At 43.7% G+C, this 24,689-nt stretch overlaps 1 protein-coding gene across 1 annotated transcript in view; it reads left to right on the forward strand.

Moving 5' to 3' along the window:
• TMC3 (transmembrane channel like 3) overlaps positions 1-24,689 on the forward strand; it is a 42,867-nt gene that overhangs the window by 6,432 nt on the left and 11,746 nt on the right. Inside the window, exons 4-15 of the mRNA XM_064267142.1 lie at positions 1,578-1,659; positions 5,544-5,650; positions 6,895-6,993; positions 7,098-7,240; positions 8,971-9,118; positions 11,793-11,836; positions 14,562-14,709; positions 16,151-16,260; positions 20,687-20,765; positions 22,042-22,287; positions 23,220-23,348; positions 23,849-23,916. Of these exons, the coding sequence (XP_064123212.1) occupies positions 1,578-1,659; positions 5,544-5,650; positions 6,895-6,993; positions 7,098-7,240; positions 8,971-9,118; positions 11,793-11,836; positions 14,562-14,709; positions 16,151-16,260; positions 20,687-20,765; positions 22,042-22,287; positions 23,220-23,348; positions 23,849-23,916 (1,403 nt within the window). The remainder of the gene's footprint in view (positions 1-1,577; positions 1,660-5,543; positions 5,651-6,894; positions 6,994-7,097; positions 7,241-8,970; positions 9,119-11,792; positions 11,837-14,561; positions 14,710-16,150; positions 16,261-20,686; positions 20,766-22,041; positions 22,288-23,219; positions 23,349-23,848; positions 23,917-24,689) is intronic.

Raw genomic sequence — 24,689 nt, forward strand, 5'->3', positions numbered from 1 at the left:
GATATGAGCTGTAAAGTCTGCATTTCCCAAAGCTTGGATTGTGGTCCCAGATGCTGTCACTTGCCAATTGTATGGAAACCCTGGTGGCGTAGTGGTTAAGTGCTATGGCTGCTAACCAAAGGATCCGCAGTTCGAATCTACCAGACACTCCTTGGAAACTCTACAGGGCAGTTCTACTCTGTCCTACAGGGTTGCTATGAGTCGGAATTGAATCGACAGCAGAGAGTGGGGGGGGGGGGGCAGGGAGCAAGTATAAGTTAGCAGAAAAAGGATTTCTTCTTTTGGGAGAATGATCTAGCATCTTTCCTGACTTAATCAGGTTCCAGTCACTGTGTCCCTTGTAATGAGAAAGTTACAGGCACATTCCAGTGCTCACTCTCTAACACATGCATGATGCTGAGGTTTTTGTTTCTTGTTATTTTTACCCATTCAGTTTCTTAAAGACAAACTTTAGTATACAGCGAAATTATCTGTTCATAAAGACATTGCGATAATTTTCATAACTGTTTAGAAGATTTAAAAAGATCACTTCTTCTATGAGCCCTACTCCCCAAAGTAGTGTCATTTTTAAATGTCATATATCAGTCTTTACATAAATATTATAAGTTTCACATCATAGCAGTGTACAAACGTCTGCGTCTTGCTTCTTTGTTTACTCGGCATTGTAACATAAGTGTTCGTCCATGTTGCTGTCTAGCTTTTATATTCATCGTTTTCAATGACTGCATAATATCCCACCAGATAAATATATATTAACTTAATTAGTCATTCACCTGCTGATGATGGATATTTAAATTGCTTCCAATATTTCAGACAACCTGTAATAACTTACCTATCACAATGAAAAAGTATTGGGACTTTTAGTAACAGTAAACCCAATACGGATTTAAAAAAAAAAAAATAACAGTTGCCAATGAGTAGATTCCAGCTCATGGCAACCCCGTGGTGGGGCCAGGTGGGTGTATTTTGACATCATTCCTCAGAGATTTCCACTGCTCTTGTTCTGGTCTCTGGGTGGTACAAATTCTTTGCACTGGGCTGCTAACCTAAAGGTTGGCAGTTCTCTGTTATCTGCAGCAGAGTTCCTGGGTAGTTACAAACAGTTAAAGTGCTCAGTTGCTAACTGAAAGGTTAGAGGTTCAAGTCCACCCAGAGGCACATCAGAAGAAAGGCCAAGCAATCTATTTCTGAAAAACCAACCATTGAAAACCCTATAGAGCACAGTCCTACTCTAAAACACATAGGGTCACTATGAGTCAGAGTCAACTCAACAACAGCTGGTGTGTTCTGTAACAGGACTGTTAGGAATAAGGCAAGCTGGGACCCTAGAGAATATGAACCTTAATACAGACCCTGTGGCTCAGGGCCGAAAGCAGGTGTCCACTCACCTGGTCAGAAGCGCAGAAAACACAGGGGGCTACTTCGGTTCTGGGGCTACTTAAAGTCCTGTGAAGCCACAACTGAAGGTCTCAGAGGGTATGTCTGGGAGCACTCCTCGACACAGGGCTCCCAGCACCACACCGTCATTGCCGTCATCATGAACGTAAAGCTCTCTAACCCCGCCCCCTCCTTCCTAGCTCTGGCGGAAGTTTGCTCGTCTGGCCTGCAACTTTGTGGTCATCTTCATCCCCTGGGAAATGAGGATAAAGAAAATCGAGAGTGAGTATTTGCACTTAGAGAATTGAGGCAGAGAACACAGTACAAGTAGCTGATCAACAGTGAGGCGAGGCTACGGTATGTCCTGGTGCACACACGTGTGCAGCCAGCGCACATACACATATGTGCTCTGCCAGGCTCCACGTGGCACAAACCCATTGCCGTAGAGTCAATTCCAACTCATAGCAACCCTATAGGACAGGGTAGAACTGCCCCATAGGGTTTCCAAGGAGCAGCTGGTGGATTAGAACTGCTGACCCTTTGGTTAGCAGCCAACCCCTTAACCACTGAGCCATGAGGGCTCAAAGGACATAGAAAACATGGTGTCCATCCCCAGTGCCTCCCAAGACAGGCCCAATTCCATCTCATGCCTTTCCATATTCCACTGGGGCCCTGCTGCCCTCTCTCAGTTCATTCATGCAGCGAGACCCTGCCCAAACCCCAAAGGATCAAGTGAAAAACTATGTAGATGAGTTAGAGGGTGGTAAGGTGGGAAGCTGCAAAAGAAAAGTACAAAAATTTGTATTTTCATAGATATGATGGTAGCCATTTAGAAAATATGTCCTGGCAAAATAAATAAATTACGTTCACAATCACATTTACACACATACACACACACTACCAGGAATAAACTTAACAATGTGTATGAAGTAAAGAAAACTGTAAAACTGGACCACTACATATTAAAGGAGTCTTGTGGAGAGACATGGGAAGATTTAATATTTGGAAGGTGTTGATTTTCGCCAATTCAACTTACAAATTTAATGCAATTGCAATAAAAATCCCAATGTAATGTTTTTAGGACTTGACGCAATGATCATAAAACTCATACAGAAGAAAAACACTCAAGAAACTAACCAAAGAAATTTAAAGGTAAAATGCAAATAAACTTGCTTAACCAAAATGCTAAAAAACATTATAAAGTTTCAACAATTGAAAGAATACGGCAATAGTGCAGGAATTGACTGATAAATCAAGGCAATAAGCAAAAATCCAGAAACAAATAACAGTATATATAGATCTTTAGCGTATGCTAATTATGGTGATCAAGCCAGATTTTTCCGTAAACAGAACTGGGACAATTGATTCAACCATTTTAAAGAGTAAATTTGGATCTCTCACTTTCAAATTGCTTTAAATATTTAAATAGAAGACCATGAAAGAATTAAAGAAAATGTAGGTGGTACGATCTCAGAGTGGAGGCCTCTCTAATTATAAAATTGAAGGGTAAAATCATTGAGGAATGTACAGTGGTATTTCATTACATAATAAAGAAATTTTATATATATAAAAAATAAAGCTAAAAGATGACAAAGAAAAATATTTTCAAATTTTAAAATGAATTTAACATTCTCAGACGTAGCTGGCTGGGATGTAAATTGGAACAGTGTTTCTAGAGAAAAATGACGATATGGACTAAACCTCTTCAAAATGTCTGTTCCCTTGGATAAAACCTTTCCGTACCTCAACAGCCAGAGAAAACAACAGCAGCCACAACAAAATCAATGAACTAGGCTGTATAGTGGATGCTGTCGGCACCCCACCCAGATCCCCTTTACCTGGCTGGCACACCTACTCCTCAGCTGCTCTGGGTGTTGGCTGCTTATGACTTTAGTTGCCCCCTTCTTTAGAGAATTGTCCTTAGCCAACCTGCCCCAGATATTAGGCATGCTTAGCCTACCTCCAATCCCCTGCCCTGCGAGCCCTAATAACCTAGAGCCAATGACCAACTGGCAGAAAGGTAGCTTTCTTTCTCAAAGTAGGTCCAACTCTGCGGTGCGATCCACATTCCAGTGCACCCCATGGGGTCAAGCTAAACTCGGCTCCACATGAGAACACATTTTGCTTAGTTCCTTCCCCTGACCTACTGTGCTTTCCTCATCCCCCTTCTTCTCAGTAAGGTCAATCATGTGTAACAGGATTCTTTTTTCAATCTCTGCTTCTAGGGAACCAAAAAACTAGAGCTTTTTACCCTAGTGAAAAGTTGAACCCTTCCTAAATGTCAAGTAGTAGGGGGTAAGGTTAAATAAATTCATTTGCTCTAACACTATTATAGAAGAATTCTTCTGACATGAGAAAATTTTATCATATTTTGGTAACTGAAGATGCATATTATGGAGCAATCCCAATTTTGTACCAAAAAATTGTACACTGAAGATGACGCACTAAAAATATAACTGAAAATAATTTTAGTAGTAATTTTAATTCAGTGTAAGAGATGGTATTTTTTGCTTTACTTGTGACTTTTTGTGTTTTTCTATTATGTCAAACTAAATTATGAAGAAAAATTCAATAGATTAGTTTTTAAGTATTGCAAAGATCCACCTGCTCCAGGAAGTCATTGAAATATCACTCACATCTAACTTCTTCTATACAACCTTATTTCCTCTTCAATACATAGAAATTTGTCTTTTAATACACTTTATTTTAGAATAACTTTATAGAAAAGTTGCAAAAAGAGCTCCCATACACCCTTTTTTCCAATATTTTCCTAATGTCAACATCTAGCAAGTTGTTTATATCTTGAAATTAAGGCAAAAGGGCCCTTAGGAAAATCCTTGGAATTCTCAAAACTATGCAGAATAGAAAAGAAATATACCAAATTCTCAAAAGATGATAGCACTTCCTAACATACATGAAATGTAAAGTTGATCAAAGCATTTTATATGGATATGTCATGAAGGAAATTATTGTTGAATAGTAATTTAGCAAATGAGGAGCCCTGGTGGCAAAAAGGTTAAGTGCTTGGCTGCTAACCCAAAGGTTCAACCCACCCAGCCGCTCCAAGGGAGAAAGACCTGGCGATCTGCTTCCATAAAGACTACAGCCAATGTGGGGACCATGGTCTCGGGGAACATCTAGCTCAATTGGTATAACATAGTTTATAAAGAAAATGTCCTACATGCTACTTTGGTGAGTAGCATCTGGGGTCTTAAAAGCCTGTAAGTGGCTATCTAAGGTACTACACTAGCCTCACCCCTTCAGGAGCAAGGAAGAATGAAGAAAACTAAAAATACAAGGGAACGATTAGTCCAAAGGACTAATGGACCACATCTACCATGGTCTTTACCAGACTGAGTCCAGTACAACCAGATGGTGCCCAGCTACCACCACTGACTGCTTGACAGGGATCACAACAGGGGTTCCTGGACAGAGCTGGAGAGACATGTAGAACAAAATTCTAACTCACAAAAAAAGACCAGACTTACTGGTCTGACAGACTGGAGAAACCCAGAGAATATGGCCCCCAGACATCCTTTTAACTCAGTAATGAAATCACTCCCGAGGTTCGCCCTTCAGCCAAAGCAGACAGGCCCATAAAACAAAACAAGACTAAAGGGGCACAACAGCCCAGGGGCAAGGACTAGAAGGCAGGAGGGGACAAGAAAGCTGGTAATAGAGAACCCAAGGTCGAGAAGGGAGAGTGTTGACATGTCGTGGTGTTGTTAACCAAGTCATAAAACATATGACATTAGCCAATTTCATAAAACAATGTGTACTAACTGTTTAATGAGAAACTAGTTTGTTCTGTAAACCTTCACCTAAAGTACAATTAAAAAAAAAAACACTGCCAAGAGAACTCTATAGGGCAGTTTTACTCTATCACATGAGATCACGACGGGTTGAAACCAGCTTGACAGCACCCAACAACAGCAATAACAAGTTTAGTAAACTAGGAATTTTTTTTCCTGCAACCATTCCTATAAAACTAACGATCGTCTATAGCCATGCAAGTTACCACTTTTTATGACCACCCTGACTGGCACAATAAAGACATTCTCACTCTATGCCCTGCTAATATGAGAAAAATTTCTCTGTTGCTTTAAAATGAACTTGTGCTGTGAGGATTTTATAGAAACTATTCTCATTATCTTGTCTTCTTTCAGGTCATTTTGGTTCTGGCGTTGCCTCCTACTTCATATTCTTGAGATGGTTATTTGGAATTAACATTGTGCTCACCATAATGACAGGCGCATTCATTGTCATTCCAGAGGTAAGAACTGTTTCGGGAGAAAAAAGTGTACAGCTTATTTAAAAGAGGGGACTTTAAGAGGAGAAAAATAAAACAGCTACTCTTGCTATCGTCATGGGGAGGAGAATGTATGCTTTGAAACAGGGATTGGCAAACTTTTTCTGTGAAACATATAGGAAATATGTTTTGGCCTGTGTCAGCCACACGGTCTTGGGCTCAACTTCTCCACTCTGCTGTTGTAGTGTGAAAGCAACAATTGTCGTTGTTAGGTGCCATCCAGTCAGCTTTCTACTCATAGCAATCCCATGTGACAGGGTTGAACTGCCCCCATTGCAAAGAATTATCTAAGGTTTTCTAGGCTGTAATCTTTACAGTAGCAGATCACCAGGTCTTTCTCCCGTGGAGCGCTGGGTGGCTTTGAACTGCCAACCTTGCCATAAGCAGCTGAATGCTTAACAGTTGTGCCAGCAGAGCTCCTTTGAAAGTAGCCATAGAGGATATGTAAATGAATGAGTGTGGCTGTGTTCCACTAAAACTTTATTTACTGACACAAAAATTTGAATTTCGTACAATTTTTTTTTTAATGTGGTTTATTCTTTTGATTTTTTTCCCAAGCATCTAAAAATGTAAAAACTATTCTTAGCTCTCGGCTCATACAGAAAGAGACGATGAGCTGAATTTGGTGTATGGGTCATAGTTTTCCGACCCTATGTGAAAATAAAACCCATTTCTCCATTAACTTCATCTTCACAAAGTAAATGAGGCCATCCCCCATGCCACAATAATCCACCCAAACCAGCCAGGCCCAACCCTGAGAGAGTACACCCGACAGACCCTGAGCAGGAAGCTCGTCTGCATACACCCCCTCCAAACGCCTGCTACTGGCCTGGGTTCCTGGACCCAGACCTGCCCTCTCTGCTCTATCATGCACTGTCTTCAAGAACAAGGTCACGTGAGGAGGATCACTGAAATCTACTGCTTTAGTCTCCCCCTTTACTCCCATGGGGCATTAGTGAATAAGAAATAGAAAGACAGGTTATAAGCATACCATAATGAACATACACCTTTAGTGTCTTCCAAAATGAAAACCTGGCCACCCTGGGCTTAATTTTCCACCAATGAGAATGAAGCAGACATCCCCCCATGGGTGAGCTCTCAGGTATGGCAACCTCGTGGGCACGTGGAGATCAACTGCCCTTTTTTTTTTTTTTTTTTGCTCCCTTCCCACCCAGAGGACCCCATGGCATCTTTTTCTCTCTCACCAGCTGATTGCAGGCCAGCCCTTTGGAAGCACGGCCAGCAAGGCCATCCCCAAGGAGCACGTTGCATCTGCCCAAGACCTGGACACCGTCTGGTCCCTGGGGGTGAGTTAGATGCTTGGCCTCACTCCTGTCTTGAGGAAGGGGGTGAATGGGCCACAGTCCTGGCATCTGGGAAACAGTAATGACATCAAGTATTCTCTTTGCAGGGCTACCTCCAGTACTCAGTCCTCTTCTACGGCTATTACGGCAGAGAGAGGAGGATCGGGAGAGCTGGCTATCGACTTCCCTTGGCGTATTTCTTGGTGGGGATGGCAGTGTTTGCTTACAGCTTCATCATTCTTTTAAAAAAGTATGACTGCTCAGTTTCTTAAAACATGTGCCAAATTACAATACGCGTGATCTCATTTAATCCTGTCAATAACCCTGTGGAATTATGGCATAAATGTGCTAATTTTATGAATGAGGAAACCAAGGCTAAAAGAGGTACATTCATTTTAACCTTGGTCTGAACAGTTACCATTCGAGCCAGGTTTTATGCTGTATTTGCAAAAACAAGCATCATACTCAGCAATTAATTTAATTTTAGACCATAGAGTAACTGCACTTGTAGTGATAGAAACAATATGATCTAGGTGACCAGAGGTTGCAGAAAGCAAAACATCTCCTATGGCTGTATGTTTGCCTGTGATCTGGCTACGAATTCTGAAAAGGCTGGACTTGTCTGTGTTGTGATGCCGTTTACGTGTCGAGTTCATCACTGAGAGGAAGCACAGTGTGAAAACAAACAAACAAATTGCCTGGGGAGTAGAAGGTCCCCTCCACCCTCACTGTGAGCCCTTCGGCAACTTGCTTTTCCTGTTTGGGCCTCGTCTGTACACTGGGCAGGTTGGCTCAGAAAATCGCCAGCTTCCCTCCCAGCTTTCAGATTCTGTACTTCTGTGTAACCAGTTGCCATCGAGTCGATTCTGATTCATGGCGTCCCCATGCGTGTCAGAGGGGACCTGGGCTCCATAGGGTTTTCTGTGGCAGATTTTTTTGGAAGGAGATCACCAGGCCTTTCTTCTGAAGCACCTCTGGGTAGACTAGAACCTCCAACCTTTAAGTTAGTCGCCAAGCACATTAACTGTCTGCACCACTCAGGGACTCCCGTGCTTCTATATAGGAGCAGGAGAAACGCAGACTGACAGAGAGGCTCTGAATCCTGGGGAAAACCTGGCCCCCACCCCCTGACTCACCTGTTACGTCCTCCTGACTTGTGCTTCCCATTTTTATTCATCACCCTGCCATTTGTGGCAGAAAGCAAGTGCAGACAGAAGTGCACGGGTTTAAAAAACAACAACAGCTTAAAGAGATCCACAGTGACCTGGGGGCCCTCAGGTCTTACTAAGCTTCCCAGCTTAGCACCTGATAGGCCTCAAGACCCTACCTGGAAGACAGGCCGTTTACTAGATTAATAATGTAAGAAGCACACTGGTAAATGGCGACAAACTCAGGAGCAAGAAGTAAGGATAGAGAGGAAAGTGAAAACCTCATATGAAGAGAAATTGTCTAAGGGACGGGGGCGTTTCACCTAAGGAGAGGATGAAACTCCTGTTCTTGACCTACCTAAAGGAAAGTCTTGTGTAAGAGGGACTCATCATGCTGTGTGTGGTCCGAAGGGGTAGAGTGACCAGCAGTGGGCTGGAGCTCCAAGAAGATTGATTCAGCTCCAAGGGCGGTATTGTATCCCACAATTCCAGCTGCACAGAGATGGACTGGGCGGGCTCCTGGGACACACACGCCTCCAGTTACCTGCTGACCACCAGGGGGGTAGGACTGCTTGTCAAATAGAGTCACACAATCGTGGGCATGGGTGGCTGCAGCTTTCATGCTGTTCTACGAGGTTGGCTAAGGAGACAATAGGGGCTGAAATTCAGCTAGTGGCCTGCTGGCTGAGCGGTGACCTGAGGAGCTGCAGCCACCCAGATGGGCCATCTTTTTCTAATTCACACAATCTGCATGGGCTAGCAAAAGCTGCATACAGTTGAGTTAATTCCTGACTCTGTTCTTCATGACCCGTTCCTGGGTCCTCTTTTGCAGGATGGCGAAGAACTCTCGTATGAGCCTTGCCAGTGCTTCCAATGAAAACTACACTTTCTGCTGGCGGGTGTTTTGTGCCTGGGATTACCTCATTGGAAACCCAGAGGCTGCAGAGAGCAAAACAGCTGCCATCGTGAACAGCATCAGGGTGAGTGAGCAAGCCTGTCCAGGCTGCCTAGGGAGGGAGCCATGGAGCCTGGGCTCTTTAGTCCACAAACATTTATAGAGTAAGCTGTGACCCTCTGAGATGGATGATAGCTAGGTAGCTAGATAAGAGAGGAAGAAAGAAAGAGAGAGATGAAGGAGAGAGAAAGATGGAAATGAGAGAGAGGTAGATCATGGATGGATGGAAGGATGAGAGAGAGGGAGAAAGAGATGAGAGAAAGGTAGATAGATGATGGATGGATGGATGGATGGGTGGATGGGTGGATGGGTGGATGGGTGGATGGTTGGGTGGGTGGGTGGGTGGGTGGATGGGTGGATGATAGGTAGGTAGGTAGGTAGGAGGTAGGTAGGTGGATAGATAGATATACACACATACACATACATATACAGGCACTTATATGTTTCTTCCAAGGAAGAAATCCCCCAAATGAGGCAAACCTGCCCCCAGGAAATGCACCAAATGATCCAATGGAGTGTGGGAAGAAAATACTGGAATGTCTCTTTTTTGTTTATATTTGATTCCTTTAAAATTTTAGTTTTTGTGTTTTTGATCATTTACATAGCGGATTACTGATATATTACTTGTATATAACTTATAAATGAATAAATACATATATGGTGGGGATATAAGCTTTTTTTTTTTTAAACTTAGAAGACAATGCAATCAAAAGCATTCAGAGACACGGGTCTAGTAAACAGACAGCTAAGTGGTGCCTGATTTTGAGAGAAAAAAGCACAACCTGATTATCAAAATAATTTACTCTTATTTTACACAAAATTATGACACACCGCCATCTGGCTTTCAATTACAAAGCATATTGATGCAGGCAAGAATGAAGAAGTGAGTGATGACAGCCCCATCCCTAGCGAGTGGGCACCAAAAGCTGTAGAAGGCAGAACTCGTATCCCCCAAAGCACAGCCAGCTAAGAATGCTCTTTGTGGCAGAGAAGTGCTTCCGTTCCCGTGTGTGTTCACCATGAAAGTGGCAGCATCCACTGAGCAAAGCGAGTCAGAGAGAAAGTACGGCGCTCGTTGGCTGGGTCAGAGAACACAGGGAAGCTTGTCATCGATTTTAGGAAGGTTTTCCAAGAAATGGATGGATTTCTATTTATTTATTTATTTATAACTACTTCAGACACCTGGGAAATGATTCTGCAGAGTTTGGAAAGCAGTCCTCTTTGTGTTGGGTCAAGCCCCGGCAGCATGTCCTTTGCAGTGTAGACCCAGAATGGGAGTTAAGGGGTTCTCTTGGCCGGGACCAATCTGTACTGATGGACAGTCTCCTGGGGTCTCTTTCTTAGATGTATGATGAGCCATTTCTCCCTTTCCCTTCCCATCAGGACATCAGACAATCAATTTTTTTTTTTTTTTGTCCTATTCTGTTCACTCCTTCCTTACAACTTGGGAAACACAAACCTAATTTGGGTGCTTCATCTAGGAAGAATTCTGATTTCGCTTTATTAATCTTCTGATGCAGCGTCTCTAAGGGCAAGAGCTCTGCATACACCAGGGGGTGGCTTCAAATCACTCCACCCCACCCCACCCCAGTCAGTGCCCAACTCCAAGCCCCAGCACAGCAGGAACGACTGGGAAAAATCACGTAACTGGTTAAGTCACTTTGGGCCACTCCCTTAGCCCTGAGCTATCTCTTAGACTCCCTCCTGCTCCTGACAGACAGGGCAGCAGTCCCAAGGCCCTGCTCTGTTGTTGTGGTGTGCTGTGCTGTGCTGTGCTGCGTTGTGTTGTGTTGTGTTGCATTGTGCTATGCTGTGTTGTGTTGTCCTGTGCTGTGTGCTGTGTGTGCTGTGCTGCATTGCGTTGTGTTGCGTTGTGCTGTGTTGTGCTGTGTTGTGTTGCTTGTTTTGCTAGTTTGTTTCCTTTTCCCTTAAAAATGATCTCCATTAATTTTTTTTTAAATAGGTCAAAATTCAGAAGTTTCAGGTTATTGGTGAAGTCTCTCTCCCACCAGCACTGTCTGAGAGTACTTGTTACCTGACAACTTTGCCCAGACGATGTGAATCAAACCTTTGAATCTTTGACAATCTGATAGGTTAAAAAATGGTGTCTTGGAATGCTTTCAATTTGCACTTGTTCTTAGTTTATGGACCTTCAAAATTCTCTTTCCTGAGCCCTATCTGTTCACGTTCTTTGCGGATTTTTTTTTTTTTTCCGTCTGTTGGAGCTTCGGTCTTCTTCTTGTTACCTGGTAGAATCTCTACACATATTAAGAAAATTAGTCCTTTCTTGGTGATACAAGTTTCCAACACTTTTTTCTTTTTTCCAGTTTGTTGTCTGGCTTTTGATTTGGTTACAGTGGGTTTTGCTTTGCTGACTTAAATTTTTGTGTTGGGTTTGTACCTACTTAGACAGATCTTCCTCTCCTTGAGATGACGATCAAATGTTCCAGCTCAGCTTTACCTCTCCGTGGGAAAAAAATTTCTGATTGGCCGCTCACACCATGCCCATTCCCTCTTCCCAATCTCCAATTTCCAGTTTTTTCTTTTGGTTATTGGCTAAGGCATTGATTTCAATAGAAGCTTATAGAATGAAGCCTTAGACATGGAACATATGATTAAAAATGCTGGATAAATCATTTCAAATGATTTATGGGTAATGATACTGCTAACCTCTTAATGTTGTGTGCCTTTTTTTAAAGGAGGCTATACTGGAAGAACAGGAAAAGAAGAAAAGCAAAAACCTGTACGTATAAATGTTCCCCACACTGAACTCATTGATAAGCTTTGCTTCAATTTGGTACAAAAATTACCCAGCCATCGTGTCTTATTTTCATACATTTTCAGGCAGCTCTTCTTTCTTCTTAATATCTATCCTTCTAGTAACATGATGTCTGAGAATTCTATAATATCTCCATAGCAGTATTTTGGAGTAGCTCCTCCTTTTTTTCCTCCTTCCATAGATTCTGCAACAAGGATGAGAAAGGCCTGAAGTTAAGCAGTTTCCTTTTTTTTTTTACTTAGATAATAAAAGAGGTATTTTTAGCATCGTCTTCCAGTTTATTAAGTTAAGCAAATGTGTGAATGCTCCTGAGACTAATTTTATTTAGAAACAAATCTCTGGAGTCCTAAAATACAGTATTACCCAATTCTGCTCAGAAGCTTTCCAAGGGGATTTCTTAGATTCGAGGTTCTTCTGCTCCAAGTTTTGACACAGACCCTGGTGAAGGGTGAAGCCCTTCACCTAGAGAACTGGTGAAACCTGAAGGGCATTCCCAGGAAGGGACAATGACCCTGTCTTCCCGTGGACAGACATGGCTGTTCACCTGACGTCCTTGCTAGCTCTTATCCTTCACGTTTAGTTTCTACGAAGCAGAAAGCTTGTGCAGAAAAGGCTGTAGAAAGGACACAGGGAGTTAGAAAACACACTTACCACTGTGGTACTGAGAGGAAGCAGGTGACTTGGTGGGAAGGGCTCTCTCAAGGAGTTAGAGGGCAGTTATTAATTAAGCATTAGCTGGAACACTCACCTGACCTTTCCAGGCCCTCACCTCCTTACCTGTGAAATGAAAGAATGTCTCCCTTGCTGGTCCCTATGCTGGCTGCTCCAGAGCCCCTCTGAGCCTGCAGTGTGGGCTGCCCACAAGATCCCAGTAACACGCATGCATGTGCAACCAGGAAGCCTGGGAATTAGTCCTCATGGAGCCACCCTTGACCAGTAGGGAATGGGAGGTGATGATAAGTGCTTCCCTAGTTCAGCCTGACACACAATTCTGAGATGCATTTCATAAGCCTTTGGGAAGGTCCTGCGGTTGCCTCTAGCTGTGGCCAGATCCGCCACACATCCTTGTACCGGCTCTCTCACCTCCCCCAGTCACACCCAGACCTTCATGCCTGCTTTCTGAGATCACTTCACAAATACACTACCCGCAAACAAGCTTTTGCCCCAGGCTCTGCTCTCAGGGAAAGCTGAAGCTAAGACACACCAAAGATGGGAGAAGAAGATGCCTTAAAAATAGGCCAGATTGGAGTCAGTGACTTTTCCTCTAGTGTTAGGGAAAGTAGATGTTTTTACATGAGTACTGGATAAGTATGGCTGCATATTAGGGGGGCATGCTACATAAAGAAAAAAGCCAAACCAGTTGCCATCAAGTTGATTCCAACTCAGCAATTCTATAGGATGGAGTGGAATTGCCCCATAGGCTTTCCAAGGCTGTAGACTTTACGGGAACAAACTGCCACATCTTTCTCCCACGCAGCAGCCAAGTGCTGTCACCACTGCGCCACCAGGGCTCCTGTCAGAAGGAAAACATATATGTAAACCCTAGCATGACCGTTGGTTCAGAGATCTGCTTCACACTGCATGAGGCAGATGGGAAGTAAGAGCAAATGAGCAAAGTGATGAGCCCCATGCCCCACCTCACCATCAAGCAGCTTCTCCATCTACCCGCTGATTCAGCAAATATTTATTAATGCTTGTGTGTGCTAGGTCTGTTCTAAGAGCTGAGGAGTCATCAGTGAAAGAGACTGAGAGGTCTGAAAGCTTACATTCTAGAGGGAAACAGCAGCTAATAAACTATTAAGCAAGTACGTGGTACATTGTCAGATTTCATTAAATGTCAGGAGAAACAGAATCACCACCCTATTTAAGTTCGTTTTCCCTCCTTCCCTGTCTCCTTCCTTTGCTTCTTCCTCTCCTCCCTCCATCTGCTGAACATTCACTTAAACTCCTATAGCTTAAATGTGCGGACCACGGGACTCCAAATGAAGTGGCAAAGCTAGGACCGAAACCAAATATGCAGACTCCAAAACCAGTATTGTTTGTTTGCTTTTGTTTAAAGCCCCACCGATGCTGGTTTATTGATTTATAAGGTGTCGTTATCACTCAGGAAAGGAGAAATTCTTGAGGGAGGAGGGGGTGATGTTCTGTTGTGGTGGTTTATTTGTTGTGGACTTGAGAGGTGAGTTAATCATTAATCATGATGGCACATTATTATCGTCAGTCCATTCAAGGCACCTCTTTTGTTTTATTTTCTATTGTTTTCCCCCATCAATCCCTGTGCCCACGCCCATTCTCCTTCCCACATTAGTCAGCAATTCTATTGTAATTAATGTATATATCTTTTCAATCAGTATTCTAGATGTGTATTCAGATATATGTATATCTATGAAAAATAGTGTTTTGCATTAAAAAAAAAAAGCAATGATTCTTCTGGGTAGAGAATCCACTTGGCAGTAAATGTGTTCCTGGCCTTAAAACGGAAACCCTGGTGGCGTAGTGGTTAAGTGCTACAGCTGCTAACCAAGAGGTCAGCAGTTGAAATCCACCAGGCGCTCCTTGGAAACTCTATGGGGCAGTTCTACTCTGTCCTATAGGGTCGCTATGAGTAGGAATCGACTCGATGGCAGTGGGTTTGGCCTTAAATCTCATTAGCCGTGTACCAAGCCCTCTTATCTGCCTCTCCCTCCAGGGTAGTGACCATCTGCCTGAGGATCATTGCCAACATCTTAGTGCTTCTCTCGCTCGCTGGGAGCATCTATCTCATCTACTTCGTGGTGGACCGGTCCCAGAAGCTGGAGCAGTCTAAGAAGGAGCTGACGCTTTGGGAAAAGAATGAGGTACCCACTGCCTGTTACCCGCATGCTCATCTCCAGGGAGACACAAAGTGGCCTGCCCCTCTTATTCCCAGGTGCTTCTTAAGTTGGTTAGCTAGAAATATCTCTAAGAAAAAATTTTAGTCATCTTGTCCTAGGGCATGAACTATAAGGGCTTTGAGCCAAAATGATAGCACCAAGGCTTGGCTCAATGATTTTACCCAGCTCAACTGGGAAAGAATTTGATTCAAAAAACACTTTTCAGTATTCTCATCACCCTTTATCTTTGAGCTGTGCTGACAATACTTTGCTTTTTTTACTTGCTGTTTCTCCACCAACACATTTCCAGATATTGACTTCATCTACAGATGTGCCATTGTTCATGATGGCATTGTGTTACACTGGACGTTATCAAAGTTGACCCTTCACCAACTGTGGAATACTTGGGTGCTTTCCCATTTCTTGATTACAAATTCTGCTTCCGGAACCAGCTCCACATAAATGGACTGTTTTTAAAAAGATTTTTCCCATTTATGGGCATCCTCATGAATAGAAAATTACCAAGTACAAGGTTAAGAATAATTTTAGAATTCTTAATATGCACTACAAGACTATTGTCCCAAGAGGTTGGTCCAATCCACCTCTAAAGGTTTAAAAGGCAGAAATAACATACATGCTACCTCTTAGACTATTTCTATGAAACTGATTATCATCTTTTGGGATTTAAAAAATACAGTGTCTAGGTGACATGACGGCAGTGGTTTGGTTTTAGGTGACATGATATTCATCAATTTGTCCTCAGTGTATGATACTATTTCAAATGCTAAGTCTACAGGGGCTCATCTAATCTCTTTCCCTTACCTTTTTCTATTTTACAGCAATTAAGTGGGTTATGTAAATGTGTGCTTGTGTGTTTACATACGGATAGATGGATAATTTTTTTCAAAGATGTACTCAGAATTTGTTTCCTGTTTTAGCTCAAACCTCTTGTTTACCAGCTAAAATTCCAGATCTTTATTTACCATAAGCGAAGAGAAACAATAGCCAGGCACAATTCTCTAGATAATTAATCTTCCTTCCATAGACATAAAGAATATTAAATTACCACTCGGCCTTCCTCTTACTACTGGTAATAGCTACAGTTATTTCCGTCTTCTGCCTAAGGTCAGGGAAGTATAAATAAAAAGAAATGGTAATTGGAAAATGTGGCATAAATGCTAGCAAACCTAAAAGAGCATGCTTGCATGTCCTCAGGTTAAGACAAATTCCTGAAAGGAATGAACCAGGGATAAAGAGGCTGTGACCTTTTGAAAAATGCAAATCAGCAGAGATTTGGTGGAGGTTTTCCATTTTCGCAACGGTGTGGCCCTCCTGAATACCATTGACGAAATATTAGCTGAGAGTAAATGAGGTTGGTTTGTGGGGCCCTGGAGAACCCAGTGTCTGGCTCGTGTTCTTTCTGCAGGTGAGTGTGGTGGTCTCCCTCGTCACCATGTTAGCACCATCAGCCTTTGACCTCATCGCCTCCTTGGAGATGTACCACCCACGAACCACGCTGCGCTTCCAATTGGCAAGGTACCGTCACCTTGTTGGGAACGGCCACATTGTGGCCCCTCTATTTGCCCACCCACAGTGGGAATGTAAGTCACTCGGGAGCCAGCCCTCGATTTTATTCCCCCTCAAAACTTAGCACAGAGCTTTCCCTATGAATGTAACTCAAGGAAAGCAGGATACAAAAGGAGAGAAAGGGAGGAAGGAGGAGGAAGAAGAGGCAGGGAGAAAGGAAAGGGCAAGGAGGAGTGGGAGCAGGAGGACAAGGATAGAAATGGACTTAAAGGTAGTGAAAAGATCGAGCAGAAGAGGAGAAGAAGCAGGAACAGGAAGAGGAGGAGAAATAAGAAGAGAGGAGGAACAAGAGGAAGAGGGGAAGGAGGGGGAAGAAGAGGAGAGAGGAAGGAGGAGGAAGAGGAGGCAGGGATAGGGATAGAGGAAGGAGCAGACAGGAGAAGGACCAAGAGGATAAGAACAGAAGAAATGGAATAAAACACAACAAAGAGAGCAAGCAGAGGAGGAGGGTATGGAGGAGGAGGAGGTGCAAGAGAAAGAGCAAGAGGGGGAGGAGGAGGAGGAACAAGAAGAAGAGAATGAGGAAGAGAGGAAGGAGGAAGAGGAACAGAAGAAGGGGGAAGGGGAAGATGGAGAAGAGGAAGAGGAGCAAAAAGAGGAGGAAGAGGGGCTGGAGAAGAAGGGGAAGAGGAGTGGCAGAAAAAGCAGATGCAAGAGCAAAGGACCCAAAAGATGATGGAGAGTGTGTCCTGTTTTTCTCATTGTTGAGCTCCCTCCATGGTTGGGCTATGAGCGGTGAAAAAGACTCATGTTGTTTCTCCAGACATGAGAGGAGCACTTAATTCTTTGATGATAAAACCCAAAGGCACAGACTTAAAGCATAAGTTCTTGTGGATATGCCTGGGAGCCCCTGGACTGTACCAGGGTTGTCAATGGCTGAGCCCACAGGTGGTAAATGCAGATCTGAAGGAAGGGCAAACTGAGTGTGTGTCTGAGGGTGAATCCTGGCACACCCCCAACGGGAGTCAAACAACTATATTTCCACCGCTGATTTCATCACTGTCTTCCTACATCACCTTTGAAAAATCCACTTCCCGTCTCTGAAGTTCAGTCTCCCCACCTAGACTTCAAGCTACTAGATTTAGGTGAGCTTGTTTTTAGGTGCTGTCAGAGCCCTGCTTACTTGCTTTCACCCCCACTCCAGTCTCCGTTTGTTTCATCATTTTTTCCCTGTAACCTAATAGCATTCCGTTGCTGTTGTTAGTTGTCGAGTTGATTCTGACTCATGGCAACCCATATGTGCAGAGTAGAACTGCTCCATAGGGTTTACAAGGCTGTGACTTTTTGGAAGCAGACTGCCAGGTCTGTCTTCCGAGGCGCCAACATTTTGGCTAGTAGTTAAGCACTTACCTATTTGTGCCATCTTTCCACAGACCACTTTGAGAAGATCTGCTATCATTCAGGAGTCAGCAAACATTCTCTGAAAAGGGTCTGGTAGTAAATATTTTAGGCTTGGTAAGCATACAGTCTCTGCCACAACTACTCAACTCTGCAGTTGTAGCATGAAAGCCTCCATAGACAATATGGAAATGAATAGGTGTGGCTGGGCTCTAATAAAACTTTATTTACAAAAACAGGTGAGGGAGAGATTTGGCTTGCTGGCCATAGTTTTATGACCCCCGAAATCCAGCTTCAAAGATAGAAATACCAGACCAGAAAGAGCAAGGAGTTTTCTAAGACCTCAGAGCAGGGCAGATCTAGGATGTGATCTCAGCCCCCTGCCTCCTGTTGTTGTTGTTGTTAATTGCCATCAAGTTGGCTTCTAACTCATGGCCACCCACTGTGTTACAGAGTAGAACTGCTCCATAGAGTTTTCCTGGTTGTAACATTTACAGAAGCAGATCTCCAGGCCTTTATCTGCAGAGATGCTGGGTAGATTCAAACCACCAATTTCTAGGTTAGCTTGTTCTTATTGTTAGGTGCCATTGAGTTACTTCCAATTCATAGCAGCTCTACACACAAAGAACAAAATACTGCCCAATCCTGCACCATCTTCACCATCATTGCTATGCTTAAGCCCATTGTGGCAGCCACTGTGTCAATCCATCTCATTGAGGGTCTTCCTTTTTTTCACTGACACTCTACTAAGCATGATGTCCTTCTCCAGGGACTGGTCCCTTCCGATAATATGTCCAAATTATGTGAGATGACGTTTCTCAGTCCTTGCTTCTGAGGAGCGTTCTGGCTGTACTTCTTCCAAATCAGATTTATTCTTCTGGCAGTCCATGGTGTATTCAATATTCTTCACAAACACTCTATTTCAAAGGCATCAATTCTCCTTCAGCCTTCCTTATTTATTGTCCAGCTTTCGCATGCATATGAGGTGATTGAAAATACCATGGCTTGGGTTAGGTGCACCTTAGTCCTCAAAGGGGTTAGCAGCCAACTGCAAAATACTCGCGTCACCCAGGCTCCTTCCCTGCTCTTAACCTTGCCTTCTTTGTGCTCCACTCAGCACCTCTTCTGACCTGAAGGAGAAAAGTGCCTTCCTGAGCTCCTTCCTCACTAGCAGGCATTGGAGAGAGTCAATTCCATTATTGCATTTGGGCTAACTGCAATCCTATTACATAGATTGGCCTCATTATTCATGTTCAAAATTAGAGAAACAGTGGCATCGAAAGACTTGCCCCAGATAAATTAGGGGCAATGTGGGTAATAAAAGCAAGACATATTATTTTAGTGCCATTACCTCACCACCAGACCCTGTTACCTTTTTCCAAGCTACAGTGAAAACCAGAAAATGGGGATACCAAGACAGCAGGCGGTTAAACTTATTCAGCCCTTCCTTCAGCCGACACTCAGTGAGTAAACACTGAGGGCCTTGCCCTGTGCCAGGCACTGTGAGTGCAGAGATAGTGAGGTCCTGACATTACACAGAAGGGAATCCCTTCAAATTTGAAGGACAGCCAATGCAATTACAATGGTCCCCCACAACCATGCTTCCTCTTCCTTGTTTCTTTGCTTGCTCCCTGCACACAAGTGGTCAACTCTCCACCTGTGGAGATGAAGGGACATCTGCAGGGATGGCAGACTCACAGTTTCAATTTAGAGTCTTTTCCTCAAGATAAACCTGCTTTCTCTTTTTCATCAACTAACATTGGTTTCATGATTCTCAGATTCCTAGTCATTGTTCCAATGAGGATTGTATAATTCAGTGTCCTATTTTCCCTTCTCATTGTTTTTCTCCAGAAAGACTTCCATTAAGCCCCAAGACTGCATCCTGGAAAATTCCATAACGTGTTTCCAAAGCCTTCCAATTTGGAGAAACTGACATCAAGTCTCTGATCATTGGCTGATCAAGGCTGTTGCTAGCAGAGTCCATCCATTCCCATTTGGTCACATGATGCAGATGTACCCATAGCCCCTCAGTCCCTCAGTGTTTCTGATTGGCTCAGCCTCTATATCAGAACCACACTGAGATCTTGAATTTGTATCTTGCCTCTTCTTAACTGCGTCCTCTTGAGCAAGTCCCTTAGTTCTCTCTCTTTTTCAGTTTACTTGTGCCTTAAAGTGGGGATTACAATAATGTGTTCCCCACAGGGTTGTTGTGAGAAACAAACGAGACAATACATGGAAAACCACTTTATAAACCAGAAAGCATGGCACAAAGACACATGTAAGTTACACTATTTAGAGCCCCATTTCCTATGCTACACCCAAACTAAAACCAGTTGTCATCAAGTCAATTCCAACTCACCGAGGGCCCACGTGTGTCAGAGTAGAACTGTGCTCCGTAGGGTTTTCAATGGCTGATTTTTCAGAAGTAGACCACTAGGCCTTTCTTCCAAGGCACCTCTGGGTCAGCAGTTGGGGAGGCATTAACCTATTCATACTACCCAGGGACTCCTCTGCTACACCAAACAAAAAACAAAACAAAACAAAAAAACCTGTTGCTGTCAAGTCAATTCCGACTCAAAGCAACCCTATAGGACAGGGTAGAACTGCTCCATGGAGTTTCCAAGAAGCTCCTGGTAGATTTGAACTGCCAACCTTTTGGTTAGCAGTGGTAGTGCTTAACTACTATACCGCCAGGGTTTCCTCTGCTACACCAGTGGTTCTAAAATGCTGATTCATGGGTGAGCTACAGAGGAATCACCTGGGAAGGCTGTGAAAGGATTCCCAGACCCCAACCAGACCAACTGAAGCAAAGTGGATCCCGAACGTTCATATTTTTTCCAAATGCTCCCAACATGATTCTGTAGAAAACCAAGTTTGGCAGCCACTGCCTTAGCATATCCATGATAAACCAAAAAACCAAACCCACTGCATTTGAGTCGATTCCGACTCATAGCAGTCACTCCTTAATTGTTGTGAGTGTGGAGAAATGAACTCCTGTGTGGCAGTCTTGTCTCTGAAGTGGGCTTGTGACTTTCAGGGTCCTTGTGCTGTATCTGGGAAATCTCTACAGTTTGATCATCGCTCTCCTGGACAAAGTCAACAGCATGAGTATTGTGGTGAGTGTCCTGTCCTGGAAAGTTGCCCACCCCCACTGCCATTGCCACATGCACGCACACACACACACACACATATGTCAGAGTCATCATCATCACTGTTATCATTGCTTATACTTGCACTCCATACATCATAATCAAAACTGAACCCAGTTGTGATCTTCTCAAGGTAAGGACAGGTAAACAAGACCATTTTCCAGATAAAGAAACTGAGGCCAGGGTTCATGCTAGTATGTGACAGTTCTGGAATAAGAACTGGTTCTTTTGATACCAAGTCTCTTTCCACCATTCTACCCCACTTCCTGGAACTCCACCAGGAAATGTTGCTAACAGCTCTTGCAGGTGATCCCAGGAAGAGCTGCAGGCCATGGGACTCACTCAGAAAATCGGGATAAAAGAATCATCTCATGGACACAGGTCAGAGTGGGCCCCACCCTGGCCCAGCAGAAGATGCCCACTCCCAGCCTAGGATAGCTTTGGTGTCCATTTTAGACCTGCTCCACCTTGCGGATATCTTGAACGGTGGGGAAGGAGAGACGGGGAGGAGGAGGCTTCTCAGGAGGAGGTTGTCTGCTCATGCCATACCATCCCAGCATCAAGTCCTAAGGCTTCTAAGGCAGAAGAGGCCACAGAGAAAACAGTCTGCATCAGGGCTTTGAGGTTGCATATACCTGGGTCTTTGTCTGCCTCTTACCAATTGCATGACCTTGAACATTCAACTTCAACTCTCTGAGCTTCCATCTCCTCATGGTAACATGAAGAAGTGATTCTTAACTGACACACTTGTTGTTAGGATGAGAAGAGATAGCATGTGTTAGTCTAGAAGAGCCTCTGACACTTACTAAAACCTGTTGCCGTCGAGTCGATTCTGACTCATAGTGACCCTATAGGACAGAGTAGAACTGCCCCATAAAGTTTCGAAGGAGCTCCTGGTGGATTTGAACTGCCAACCCTTTGGTTAGCAGCTGTAGCTCTTAACCACTACACCACCAGGGTTTCCTGACACTTACTCTACCTAGACACTTACTAGGGATCAATAAATAAATACTATCCATTAAAGCTCTATGTGCCATTACTGGGGCCAGCTCTAGTCAAATGGCTGTCTATAAAGCCGAGACAGACAGAGACAGAGAGAGAGACAGTATTCACTGAAGGATAATGAGGCAATGATGCCGTTGATACCCATGATGGATTCTTATTTACAAGTATATGGACAACTTTTTTCTTCCTCCTTCTTCCTTCATTCCTCCCCTGTTCCCTCTCCTCCCTCTCTCCTCAGGAAGCTGCTGCCAAAAATAACACAAATCACTGGATAGACTCTACTACCTTCTTTGCCACCAGGACCACCCCTGAAGAGGAGAAATGGTCCACAGCTCAGCCTGGGATAGGGCTCAGAAAAAACAGCACGTGGGCCTTGGAAGAGGCTGGTGCCCCAACTTTCATCATGCCCCTCACAGAGGCCAACAGAACTACTCTCCATACCCAGAGTCCACCAGACCAGTGCTGGGAAACATATGTTGGGCAGGTGGTTCCCATCACCCTTACAGAGCTCTTTCACATCCATTTCATCACTCAACCCTAACAAGTTTCTGAGATGTCACTGTCCCTATTTTATAGAAAAGGAAAGTTTAGTGAGTGTGTGTGATTTTTTTAGGTCTCAACGTTCATTATAATAATCAGTCCAAAGACTCTGAAAGTCTTAACCATGCATCAGGCCCTGTGCCAAGGATTTAGTCCATGTAACAATCCTATTATTATCATCCCTATAGGCACAGGTCCCGGGGTGGTACAAATGGTTAACTCGCTTAGCTGTTAATCTAAAAGCTGGCAGCTTGAGTCCACCTAGAGGCACCTTGGAAGAAAGACCTGATGATATGCTTCCAAAAAATCAGCCACTGAAAACCCTAGGGAGCACAGTTCTACTCTGACACACATGGGATCGCCATGAATCAGAATCACCTTGATGGGCCAGTTTTTTCTAGGCACTGATAAGAAACTGAGGCACAATAGGTTAAGTTACTTGAGGAAGGACCCAAATAGCAAAAAACAGAATGAAGATCCAAACCCAGGTATCTGCTTCAAAATCTGTGCCTTTTGCCTTAGATACTTAATCTCACAGAGACTCACCAGCCCTAGGTATTACCCGTGGAAATGAACCTCAGGTCTCAAGTAGTCATCTGTGGCTCAGAACCATTTAGTTAATTGTAGTGTAATTACAATTGTCATTGTAATTTCTAGTTAATTGTAATGCTGGCCTTGAATATTCAAATTAACAAATATTTAGCAAGCACCCATTATGTACCAGGAACCCATTCCTCTGCCCACTGCATTTATAAATTTGCACAATGCAGATGCCAGTGGCGAGGGCCCAGTGGCTCAACCTCACGGAAATGAAAGAAATAGGTGGGAGGCAGGAGCGTAGGGTTTGGGTGGCATCCCAGGACACTTGTGTTTCAGGAGATGCTGAAGCTGTCCATCATTGACATGCTTTTCACTGTGGCCAGCATTCTGCTCATAGACTTCTTCCGAGGACTCTTCGTTCGCTATTTAAGTGACTACTGGTGTTGGGACCTGGAAAGCACGTTTGTAAGTTAAACATTTTATCCATCGGGGAAGTTCACAAAGCTAAACTCATCTTTTCTGGATGTCTAGGCTGGGAAACAGCCAGCCATAGGCGAGGAGTAAAGTTGGGAGAAAATGTGTGAGGGAAGAGGGAAAGGACGCTCCAAGCTGAGTTTCCACTCCGTCTTTGGCATTTACCATTTGTTGGGATGGCCACACAACGATCTCTGTGTCTGCAAGAGCAAAGGAGTCTGTTGTTGTGTGTCATCGAGTTGATTCTGACTCACAGAAACCCTATAGGGCATAGTAGAACTTCCCCATAGAGTTTCCAAGGCTGTACGCTTTATGGGAGCAGATTGCCAAGTCTTTTCTCCCTTGGAGCGGCTGGTGGATTTGAACCGCCTACCTTTTGGTTAGAAGTTGAGCACTTAACCATTGTGCCACCAAGGCTTGAATATAGCGGAAATGGTTTATGCAAATCACTTCAGAACACATTTCATGCAGAAGTTAATTTTCTCTTGTAGCCGGAATATGGGGAATTCAAAATAGCAGAGAACGTGCTACATTTAGTCTACAACCAAGGAATGATTTGGTAGGTATCAAAGCTGCCTCTTGTCTTTGCTGATGTCTCACTCTGGGTAAAGATTTTAATTAATTCAGTTAGTCTGCATGGGACAGAACCAGAATAAATACAGACATAAGAATTAAGAAAGGATGTAAACAGTTCTAATGGAAATATTTTGCATGTATAATAATTTTATTAATAGTTTTCTAATCATTTTGCAGAAAGGAGTGATAAAGGAAGTCCTCCACTTCTAAGCCTCTAGTGGTCTGTACATGAATGAGTAGAATGACTTGTTGAGGAGGATTGGGGAAAGGCAGGGAGGAGCAGCTGCTTCTCTCCAGCAAGGACTTCCAGGAGAGGCCACAACTGGGAACTCAGCCGCCCTGCCGTCAGCTCCCTATCACCCTCCCACACATGCCTCCATATTTCTACTTAGACACTGGGCCCAAAAGTACTGCCATTCCCTAGGCTGACTGATACAGCCTCGGGAGCCCAGAAACTTGGGAAGTCTGTCCACCCAGGGCATCATCCAGGCCAGAGCAATCCTGTCCCTAAAGATGCTGAGGAGCTGAAAGGTGCCATCTGATCCCCATGTATGTGTGTGTCTACAGGGACCAGACAGAGTGACTCTGCTGTCTCTGGTTTTACCGACAGGATCACAATCAGTACTGTTTGTTAAAACACAAAGAAAAAGAAGAACCTCTTTGAGTGATCTGTATATTCAAAAAGCATAACCTCTTTTCATAATCATTCCATAAAATGCATGTGGAATTGAGAGGTATAAAGTAAAACTCCTCTGT

This window comes from Loxodonta africana, chromosome 13 (assembly GCF_030014295.1).
Source record: "Loxodonta africana isolate mLoxAfr1 chromosome 13, mLoxAfr1.hap2, whole genome shotgun sequence".
Classification (NCBI taxonomy): Eukaryota; Metazoa; Chordata; class Mammalia; order Proboscidea; family Elephantidae; genus Loxodonta; species Loxodonta africana.